The 11307-nt window shown below is 44.2% G+C and overlaps 1 protein-coding gene across 1 annotated transcript in view; it reads left to right on the top strand.

Annotated features, from left to right (window-relative positions):
• The first annotated feature begins 311 nt into the window (after positions 1-311).
• Positions 312-11307, top strand: part of PIP4K2A (phosphatidylinositol-5-phosphate 4-kinase type 2 alpha) — a 108634-nt gene continuing 97638 nt past the window's right edge. Inside the window, exon 1 of the mRNA XM_066198984.1 lies at positions 312-613. Coding sequence (XP_066055081.1) covers positions 473-613 — 141 coding nt within the window. The 5' untranslated portion in view covers positions 312-472. The remainder of the gene's footprint in view (positions 614-11307) is intronic.

Raw genomic sequence — 11307 nt, 5'->3', positions numbered from 1 at the left:
TTTGGTTTCCCAGAGGACTGCGAGAGGGCCGGCGGGCAGCGGACCAGAACCACGCTCTCCCCCGGGCGGCGCCGCGGCAGGACGCAGCCCCGCAGGCCCCTCTGCCTGAGGGGAGGGAGGTGCGGGCGCCCCCCCTGCCCCGCTGCCCGCGGCCGCGCAGGCGCCGCGCGCGGGGAACATGCGCAGTGGGGCGGCAGAGCCGGCGCTCCGCGGTTCCCGCGGGGGCGGGGCGGGCGCGCGGTGCGTGGCGGGCGGGCGGCGGCCGCTCCCCGCGGGGGGGGCGGGGCGGGGCCGCCGCGCCGAGCGGGGCCATTTCAGCCGCCAGGCCGGGATGCGCCCGGCGTCCCGCGGCTGCACGCCCGCCGCCCGCCTGCCCGCGGGGCTGCGGCGCTGACCGCCCGCGCCCTTCGCTCCTGCCCGCCCGCCGCTCTACCCCACACCGGCCCCTTCCACCTCTGCCGCCGGCAGCGCCATGGCGGCCCCCAGCAGCATCGTGCCCGTCATGGCGAGTAAAACCAAGACCAAGAAAAAGCACTTCGTGGCGCAAAAAGTGAAGTTGTTCCGGGCTAGCGACCCGCTACTCAGCGTCCTCATGTGGGGGGTCAACCACTCGGTAAGCGCCGCCGTTGGACGCACGCAAGCCCGCCCGCCTCGCTGGGGCATCGCAGCCGGGGGCTGCGGGGCGCGGGCGGAACCGGGGCAGGCACGTGCCGCCGGGAGCCCCCCGCCGGCTGTCGCCCCTCGCCCGGCGGGGCCGGGAGCGCGGTGCCGAGCGTGGGGAGCGCGGCGCGGAGCGGCTGCAGCGCCCTGCCCGGGCGCGGATGATGCGCGGGGGCCGTGCGGGGTGCCTGCGGTAGCCCGTGTTCGCCCTTTCGCCCCGCGGTTCCGCTCGGCGGCAGCGGGCGGGAGGTGCCCGGGAGGCGACGGTGCTGCGAGCGGAGCCCGAGCAGCTCCGCTCCTGCCGCCGGCCGCGCGCGGGCGTCGCATGGATGTGCTGCAGTTGGGAAAAATCCCAGTTATCAATGGGAACTGGCCAAGTTCGTCCCGTGTCCGTGCAGTTCGCTTCTGCAAGTGTCCGCTGCCGGTGTGCGGGGGAGGGGAAGAGGAAGGGCTTGGTGTGGTAAGGCGGCAGAACTGCACCATTTGCGAAGTGCTCCATCACCCTGCGGGGACGGGCGGCCCGGGCTCCGGGAGAACCCCCGGCCGGGCGCTGGTCTACGTTAAAATTAGGAGCTTGGTAAAGATGTCACATGGTTTGGGCATTACGAGGCTCAGGTCACAGCTTTGCATCTTTAAATAGCCACCGTGGCAGGTTAAAAGCGTAGAGCCCAAAGATCGCCAAAAATCGAGTATCAGGGCAGTTGAGCAAAAAGCGTATTCCCTTCTGCTGGCGGAGCGAAGCCTGTGTCGGGTTTGCATGGGTTACGTCTGCTGCTGAGTAACGAGCCTGTAAGAATGTCAGTGTGCAATTTGAGATTAGACTACAAATTTTGAAACAGCCGCATGAAACCGGCAGAGCTGCCTGTAGTACTTACTCGCTATTCCTTTTGTTTCCTACACATCTTTATCCCGTGAGTCTTTTTCCTCTGTGGATGTTTCAGTAGTTTGTGCCCAAAGCCTGGAGTCTGTGCATCAAGACTGAGCCCTGTTAGAGCTGTGTTAAACAGCACAGTGCCTGAAGTGAGGATCATGGGGAAAGGCTTTGGCTGTATGTACCAGACAGAGAAGAAGCTCCAGTGAAGTTGAATACTCTGCTTAAGGCAGCACTGTGAGTCGGTAGGAAATGGTGACAAAGGATTTCAAGTTTTCTGTAGGTCAGCTGTGAGCAGTGACATCCTATGTCATGAACTGATAAGACAGTAGTTATTTATCTGCAAAGCAGAAATAGCTTTGATTGTGGAAGTGTGTGTTACTCTGTTTGCCTGAATTTGGCTTAAATACACACATTTCTTTTGCTCCTTTTTTAGTGGCTGCTGTTATAGAAAATTCCCAAACAGGCCTCTTTAATGAAAGAAACAACCTGGTAATTGCAGGGTGAGAGATTTGTACTGAATGGCAGCATGTGCTAGCTGTTCACTGTCTCCCTGAGGAGAGAGGGAGAAGATCACAGATGAAAGCAGAGATGTTCCTGTTGCAACAGCTCATTGCTATGTGAGTTCACACTGGAAATACCGCTACTTTTAGAGGAAAGATCTCTTTACTGCAAGTAATAACCAAGTAAATAGTGACAAATGCAACATCATACGTGATCCTCACCATCCTGCAGTCGTGTGCTGTAGTGTGCGTAGCCGTTACCAGTAGAAAATGTAATAAAGTGTGTTAGTTCATGCACAGAAGCTTCAAAATTGTGAACTGAAATCCTTTCATTCGAGAGGCTCAAAAAACAACACCAGCAACACAGCCGGCTCAGAGAAAAGAGGTTTCACGTTCACATGAAGGTGATGGTTGTAGGTGTGAATATCTGTTATGTTCTGCAGATGGCATTCCATTTCCTTACCCCACTGCAAAATGTTGTCATGAGTAATGCTTGGAGGCCCTGTGGAAGTGAAATCCCGCTGAATAAGAGAGCATGGAAAAAAAGGTTAATTTGATGCGTCCAAATTAAACATCTCTTCTTGGCCAAGAATGCAGCATTGAAGTGTTGCAGGCTCCTCTGTTAGATGCTTTTCCTGTCATTTTGTAATGCTTCATGTGGCACTGTCCAGCAAATGAAAATAAGTGTGCAGCATGGTTTAACTCTGTTATCACAAGTAGGAGTTTCTCATGGGAGAAATACAAACAATGTGCGTGGATTAATTAAGAGCAGGAATTAAGAATCTCTGGGTTTCTTAGCAGAATAAACAGAAGTCCATAAGCAAAGGCTAGACTAGGAACTGAGCGTAGATCATGGTTCATGATGATAGTAATTAAACCTAGAACACAGTAATTATCTGAAAAATTATATTTAATACTGCCTATCAATTAATGAGACAATAGAAGTCTCTGAGTCTTACTAACTGTCTTGGGGAATAAGTATATATAGTGAAAGAGTGAAGCTGAGATGCAGTTCCTGCATTTCTGGCATTGCTGCATGTTTTGGAAGAAAACACTTGGTGAAGATAAAAAAGGAAAAACATTATTTTTCTGCAGGTTTACTAATACTATACTTGACTGTTGTGTTTTGGAGGATTTTCAGAGTTTGAAATTGAATGTGAAGAAGTTACGGGAAAAAAAACCCCCAAAACAACAAACTGTTGTTTAACTCTCCTGTTCCAGGAGAAAACACGACTCTAAAGGGGAAACCTAGGCATTGGTGTCACAAAGCTGAGGGCTGACAGCAGAGGTGTGAATTCTTAAGGGGGGGGGGGGGGGGGGGGGGAGGAATTTGCAGAGGCAGGACTGTTACCCAAGGTTTTTATCAGTTACCCGCCCTTTCAAGAAACGGTAAGCAGCTCTCAGTTGCTGTTTAGGTAGAAGTAGAGAGATAACTAATGCAAAACCTTGCTTGGTAGTACCGTCAAATTCAGTAATAACTTCAAAGGGCATGTGAGAGGAAAACATGCAAACATTACCCAAATGTCTTATGAAGCAAGAAAAAAATGTGTTCACATTCAGAGCTGTAAATTCATTTCTCAGTGTTCTGACATATGCTGTGGAATGAAGCTTGCTGCTAAGTGAAAGGGAAAGCAACTGTGTCCCATTTTGTAGATCTGATTATAATACTGATGACTTGTAGCAGCAAAGACTAATTGTCAGTGCTGGGATCTTGCAGGCATCTGCATCATTACAGTTGATTTTTATCTCGGTCTTTTACCCTGTGTCAAAGATAATCTGGCTGTGCTACTGAAATAAATATTTAAACTCAGTGGTTAGTATGACTTAAAGCTATATTTTTAACTAGCACCATAATTGTATTTAATTTACAACTGTGTGATAAATAACATTCTTACCTCTATATTGTCACTGCTGCTGGATTTCCAATGATTGTTGGAAGGAAGGTGGCATGTAACTTGTTTTTTATGCCTAAAAATGAAAGCCACAGATTCTGTGTTTTCTGCATCCTATGATAATCATCCCAGGCACAATGATGATGAGTGTGCTGTCGCTAGAATTGGTTGCCTGCTTCTGTTAGGAGCTTGTTGGGAAAGCTGGGAATTTGTAGGCTTAGGTCCTTCAAAACTTCACCCTGAAAGATGGCAGAAAACTAATACTGTGGGGGGTTTTGTAACTAATTTTGAGGTAAAGAACAGACTGCTGGAGAGCTTGCCCACTGTGTCAACCATTAAATTAAACGTATTTTGGAGAAGAGCATGAATGCCTAATGAAGTTATTGAGCATACTGTACAAGTTAAAATTAAAAAAAAAAAAACCCACAACCAAAAACAAACAGCCCCCCCCCTCCAGCCCCTGGAATCTGTAATCACCATCTGTTTCTTGGATGATTACAAGCTGATCCAAAAATTTAACAGGGCCTGACTTCTCAGTGGCACTTGCTGCCTAATAAGCAAGTGGAGAAACAAGAATACATGGATAAAATTACTTCCCCCCAGCAATTTGTGGAGTACATCAGAAGGAGTGTACTTTGTGTGGCTCAAGAATTCAACGCATGATAAACTCCATCACCTTCTTTAACTTCTCACATGAGGCACTGTGGGCTTGATGCTACTGTTGCACTCTCCCTTGTATTCTTGCTTGATATATTTAACATAAGTGGAGCAACACCAGGACAGAAAAATGAACAGAGTGGTGGGTCTCCTATGTATCAGTGTACCTCTTGGATTCCTTCACCTTAGAGTTAGAAACTCTAACTCTGGGCAGGGGGAACGTGTGACAAGTAGATGCATCTTTCTCCCCCTCTCGTGCAGTAAGATATATTTGATCACATTCAGAATGCTTCTGTATCTGCAGAAAGCTATAAAATGTCTATTCTAGTCAGTTTTCAGTTTGGGACTTTTCTTAGTTAGTATGCTGGCCTTTCCTGTTACAAACTTTTATACCGATAAATACACAAGTAGTGCACTTATTAATACCTGTCGTTATGTTTTAACATGCCACTGGAGAGCTTATTAGGTGAAGTGGAACCACTTGGTTGTGGCATAAATCACTTTTCTTAGTCCTGCCTTACCTAGCATCTCTCCTAAGAACTTTCTGTCCTGACACATTGTACAGGTAGGAAAATTACACTGAAAAAGTATCATTAAATTGTTCTGTGGGAAGATGAAACCTAAATAATTGAAAACTAGGTGATGCCTTCTGTAATACAAACTCCATGTTTGATTAATTTTCATTAAAGAAAGGGTGAGATCAGTGACAAAAACAGGCCCACAGCACTTAGTGGTAGTGGTACGCCTTCAAAAGTTACAGGTGTTGATAACTTGTGTCCATATTTTTAATATAGTCTTAAATGATAATGGAAGTGGTGGCACCCTGAGGATGTGGAGCCATAATGTTATCTCATGGCACTGGCTGTCAGCACAGCAGGTTGGCTGGAAACTGTCTTGAGGTGGGGAGGGCTACTCATCACCTGCCAGGTGGGTTCTTACTATTTGTATATAATGCCGAACATCACTGCTGTGGCTGTGTTATAAGTGGCTTTTCAAAGCTAAGGCAAAGTAAAACTGAGGGTATTAGTTAGGATTTTCAACAGTGGGCTTTGGAAAAAACCCATCTTTTGAATTGTTTAATGGGGGTGGTGTTAGACTCTGGGAGAAGGCTCTTTCTAAGAAGCTGGAAGAAACAATGTATTAAAAAGCATTGATTACATCAGAGCAGATAACAAAGCAATTAAAACTATTTTAAAATAGTCAGTTGGGCAGTCAGCCCAGATGTTTGCATATAGAAGGAAGCAGAACAGGAAGAGCTATTTATTGAAAACTTGGTTCTTTTCTGGGTGTCAGCCTCTGTGTACTGCAGAAATTAATTTGATACTGCCTTTGCAATTGAGTGGATGGACTAGTAAAAATAAATTGTAAATATTATGGTTAGGTTAAGGGTAGTAAACATGCCTCCATGAAATACAAATGGGAGTGATATTTCATGTCTTTCTGTAAACTCTTGAAAGGGACATATACAGTGGCTTCTGTTAGGGATGAGAGCGGAAGAGCTGTGAAGGAGCTCTAACAGCAGTTTCGAAACTACTTTCTGTGGTGTCTTACAATCTACAAGATGAGGTGCTGCAGAAGCTAGGGTCATTTTTTTTTCCTGTGGGTTTTTGAAACTGAATTTCATTAACCCTAGCAGAGAGGGCTGGACAATGTTCCATGAAGCAAATAGGCAGCATGAATTTGTTTTGTTGGCTCAGCTTAGTGGTCTTATTTGAGTATCCTGTACCACATGCCTTAAGAGTCTCTAGGGTATTATTTTTGAATTCCTTGCTCATTAAAGCAGACACTTGCATTACGCCCATTGCCCAGGCCTGGTAGATGTTTATTTTCCTCCTGTAGTTTCAGGGTGGCAAACTTTATTTGCAATAACTGACTCACCCCATTATTCAGTTCCTGCTCTACAGTCCTGTTTTCTGTTCTTCCTTGAAAACATCTTGTGCCTTAGGGATCCTCACACTAGTTGTACATTGTGCAACCTTGTGACAACTTTAGAGTAAGGTGAAACTACCCATTATTTAGAGCTCTTCAGTGTCATCTTGCCAAAACTAAGCACTTGGGAGTTGTAGTCATTTTGGCTTGTGGATATCTCAACTTGTTGAGAGGTTAGTCATCTTGGTTGTTAATTATAAGGGTTTAAAGTTTTGAAAGTAGTACTCCAGTATGTATATATTCATCTCCATACTCCAGTATGAATTATTTTATGTTTACCTCCAAGGCACATTTCCATGTGTTTCCACTTATTTTACTTGGTACTTACTATATGATATCTAACAAGTTCTGATTTCTCCTCCTCATTTTCACTATTGGTAACCCATGTGTTTGCACTTAGCAAAATAGTTGAAGCAGTCTAAGAAATTGCTGCCTCGCTGTGGACGGTAATGACAAACCTTGTTGGTTTTCATAGTCTGCATGCTGGTAAATGGTGAAATGGGTTAACTTTGAATTGTTGAGATGGTGACTTCTTGCATGTGGTTTGCTATGTGATCATCTGTCTTACAGTCTTCCTGTTGGGCCTGGGCTGTTATATAAGTTAATTAGTTTTGTGTTGAGAGATTGTTTAATAAGGGTGTTGTGAAAATTGTTTGAAGTAGCTGAATGCTGTAGTGATGGATGTCAAACTGAAAAGAAAACATTAGCTTTATCTTCAAAGGATGGAGTTGAGTAGTTTGCAGTAGAAGTACTTAATGGCCATACACCTTTTAGAGTACTTGATTTTCATCAGGCTTAGTGAAACAGCTACCTTGTGTAGCAAGGTAGTTAGTCTAATCCAGCTCTTTTGTGTGTATTTTAAGTTCCCACGGCAATCTGAATATTCTTAACACAGCTGTGAGTATATGCATGGTCTTTTTAGATTGTAAGACAAAGCTGAAAAAAAATCAATTCCCTTATGTGCTATTATTAGAAAGCCTGTGGGGCTCCTTGGTGAGACTGAGACTTACAGAACCACCTTTCAACTGCTTGAGCTAACTGGTTTAGTCTTTCACTTTTCCTCATCTCCCTCCTGGTGTCTTAGTCATATGCTGTCTCACAACCTGGCTATACCTGTGTTTGCATTTTATCAATCTCTGCCATTGCAGCCTTCCCGGTTAACAGATTCAGCCGTATCTGTTTTCCTTATTAGTTATTACTCAGCTCTGAAGTAGTAATCCAGCAAAAGTAATACGTTTTGAGGAGTTTTTTAGTTGGACCATAATTCGTTGAAGTTCATGGTGCAGCTATGCAAACAGCTGTGCCAACACAAAGAATGTGGAGTTGATGCAAAAACAGAAGAGACAGAGGGAAATAACTTCCTTGTAAGGAAGTGCCAGTTTAAGCTAACATAAGGTTAGACAAACTACAGCTTCCATAATACTGAAGCCTACTAAAGTTGGGGCTGCTGGACTGGTTTCTTTTCTCTCTGGTACTGGTCTGATCCTATTGCAAGTTCATTTGGGGAGATCCGCTAACAGAAAAGCAAATGCTGGAAGGTGAATGGGGTAGGAGTTGTATACCGGAAAAGGCCGTATTAGTGTCAGTCCCAGCTTAAAAGAGGAATTGCAAATACTGCATGGAGCATAAAGGGAAGAGTCTGATGTGTGTATATTCAGAGGTGAGTTTTTATAGTAGCTTTGGGAAAGTTGGAGGGACTTGTGTAGCTCTATAGTGGGTTCTTCAATTGACCACTGATCTCCTATCTATAGCTCAGTTTCATGTGTAGTAACCTCAAGTTAAACTGTTGTCCACAGTAAAAAAAAAACCCACCTGAGTAGAGAACTCTCACTGGATTCTGCGCTTTTAATGAGGAGACCTTTCTCAACTATTTTAGTCTCTTGAAATAGTAGTGTATTTTGAAAAAGACAAAACTGTCTATATGGTGCCCAATGGTTTCTGGTCATCTCTACAGTCTTGGTTTTTAGAACATGGTAAACCCTCTAACTTCATAACTTGCATATCCAGAGACTAAATGTCTTCAGAAAAGTTGTAATGGTTTCCTAGGGGCTGGAGTTTTTGAGGTTGCTTTTAGAGATAACTGCTGACATCTGGAAGTACTTTTAAACAATAACAGTTCTTGAGAATCCTACCTTTAAATAAGTCTCCTGCAGCCTCTCAAGTATGTGGCTGTAGAAGTCACTTTTTGGGGGGTGGGGGAGGTCTGGATGGGAGAGAGGAAAATAGCCAGCTTGGCTAGCCTAAGAGCAGTTAAAAGAAAGCAGCTTATTAGTAGTGTTACTACACTGAACTGAAATTGAGAAATGGCTGATAAGCTTGTGGTGCCAAGCCTCAGTAATCATGTTGCCCAGTGTTTTGTAGACCCTTGTTAGATCATGTGGATACCAAAAGCATTTTTGGTACAGCAGGTTATGATGTCAGTGTTGCTGGCTGTGCTTTTCATTTGTTCAGTGTGCTTTCCTCTATCACACAGAAATGTAAGTTTTCTGTAGTTAGTGTTTATTTGTGTTATGGTGTGGTGTGACCCTCGTGGGTTGGATTCTGGGTGATTATAACAGAACTTTCTAGAAGAGCTGAGAGAGAAATAGTTGTTAACGTTTGTGGTTGTTGGGGCCCTTTACAATGTACAAATCTCATGTGTTATGATTTCCTGGAGCTGAGCAAAAGTTAGAAGATTGACATAACAAAAGCAAGGTTGCTAATCTCTGAGCTTCCTACTTTGGTCTTTCTGACTTTTTGTATTTTGAGTTGAATACACAGCTAGTTTTAGGTGACCAAGTTGCAAAATACCAAAAATTGAAAAAACAGTAGAGTTGAAGTATGGGATATCTATTTTTACTTCTGGAAGAGGAAGGACTTCTCAACACATGCTGGCTCAGCTGGCTATTCAAAAGAGCTGGTTTTCTCTCTGGGAATGACAGCAGTCTCAGACAAGCTGACTTTACTGGAAAGCCCATTCCAAACATTCTCAGTCACTGCAAACTTGCAGGTAGAGGGCTCAGAAATGACTCACTCAGACCGAAATGCAGTGTCAGATGCTTGACACCAGCTTCCTGTGCAGTGCCTTGGGGTTGATGCAAATTAAGGTGTCCCTGCTGCTCTCAATGTGTGTTCCCCCTGCCCTCAGTAGCAGAGGAGAATTGAAAAGGAATTTTCTCGTTCAATAACTCTTTTAGGTCTTAAGCAGAATTGTCGGATGAATATGCTTTCAGTCTGGCTCATGATTCACTCTGCAGTGTGTGGTGTGTTAACCAGCCTTCCCCTGTGATGACACAGTGGACAGGACCAAACAAGAAAAGCTTTCTGGATATTCCTCAGGCTTACAGAGGACAAGAGGTAAAAGTCGTTTACAGAAACAAAACCTTTGTGCTTGTTAACAAACCTGTGTACCTGCTTGCAGGCAAAAAGCACTGCAACCACTGATTTTGGAACCTCTTGCCCATTCTGTTCCTGATATAGCAGCTTTTCCAGCTGTTATTTTGGGCTTCAGCTGATTCAACAATGCTGCTTTCTCTTTCTACCTACAGCTGCAGGCGGTTGTGGCTGGTTATTTCATTTGAGTGAGCAATGTCCTTCAGGCTATGTTGGCTCTGGGATGTTAATAGGGTTCAGATGTCTGTGAGCTCACGGAGTCTTGCACCCCTTGTTGCTCCTCTGCTTATTCTGTTGCAGTACATCAAAGCAAAACAGTATTGAAATATTGAGTATCTTGACCATTGCTAGTGCGCTATGCCTTTTTCTTGGTGTGAGTGCAGTGGATTTCTCTTCCTTCTCCACGATCTCTCCTGCGTGTTGAGGATTTTCCCCCCATGTTACAACAATTTCCTGGTATTGGTGCTTTTAGTTCACTTTACAAGGGAATTACTCTTCAGACATTATTTTTGTAATTGATGAAGCTTGCAGAGAAGTATATTGCAAGTTTCTCCTTGAAAGATGTCGTTCCATAGGATATTTTTAATATTCCTGTCTTGTTGAGGAAATCTCCCAGACTTTCACATATAAGTCAAGTTTTTCATTTTCTGTGAATGACTTGCTGAAGTTCCTGGCTGAATGTGACTTGCTTCACATTAAAAGTTTAAGCACCTAAGAAGTTACTGGAAGAGCCTGAAAGTAGTGGCTGCTCCTGCTGTGATGTGCTGGTCACCTGAAAAGTGAAGATTTATTGGGTTCTGATTGGTGATGACTCTTTTATGATGGGCAGCTTCTTGCTAACTACTCTGGGACAATGTGCTTGAGGTCTTCTTCACTATAAATACCCTTCAAAATGTAGAGACTCTTTCCTGAAAAGCCATGTTTCTAACTGTTTTACAGAAGAATGTGTGTAATGACTGGTCGTTTGGGGAGTGTCTCTATTGCTGAAGTTGCTAAGCCATCCTTATAGTATTTGACTTGTAAAAATTCTTGTTTTATCCATGTGCCTTAAGACTTACTAGGGTCATGAAAACATTCTTCTTGTTTGATTTTTGTCACAAGATACTGTTCTTGTGGCAGCACAAGGCTTAAAAGTTCAGAAATGAAAAACAGATGAGGGATATAGAAATATGTCTAGCTGGCAGACTAATTTAGTCAGCGGAGTTGCTGTTGTTGTGTGCATATCATTATCTCAATAGCAGCGCTAAAATTCACTTTAAAACTGCATTCACTGCTTAAGAGATCCTGTGGGGTTTTTTATTTACAGGGTAAAATTGATTTAAACCATCCTAGTTTAATGTGTGTTACTATACATAGTTGAGTTGGGTAAGCTGTCAGCTGGAACCTGGACACAAGGGCATAGACATCCTTATACTCAGGTGGT

The sequence above is a fragment of the Chamaea fasciata genome, unplaced genomic scaffold, assembly GCF_029207755.1.
Source record: "Chamaea fasciata isolate MVZ Bird 193981 ecotype frontalis unplaced genomic scaffold, bChaFas1.0.hap1 SCAF_1, whole genome shotgun sequence".
Lineage (NCBI taxonomy): Eukaryota > Metazoa > Chordata > Aves > Passeriformes > Sylviidae > Chamaea > Chamaea fasciata.
Note: the sequence above shows the minus strand (reverse complement) of the source record. Positions and strands in the feature narration are given on the sequence as shown.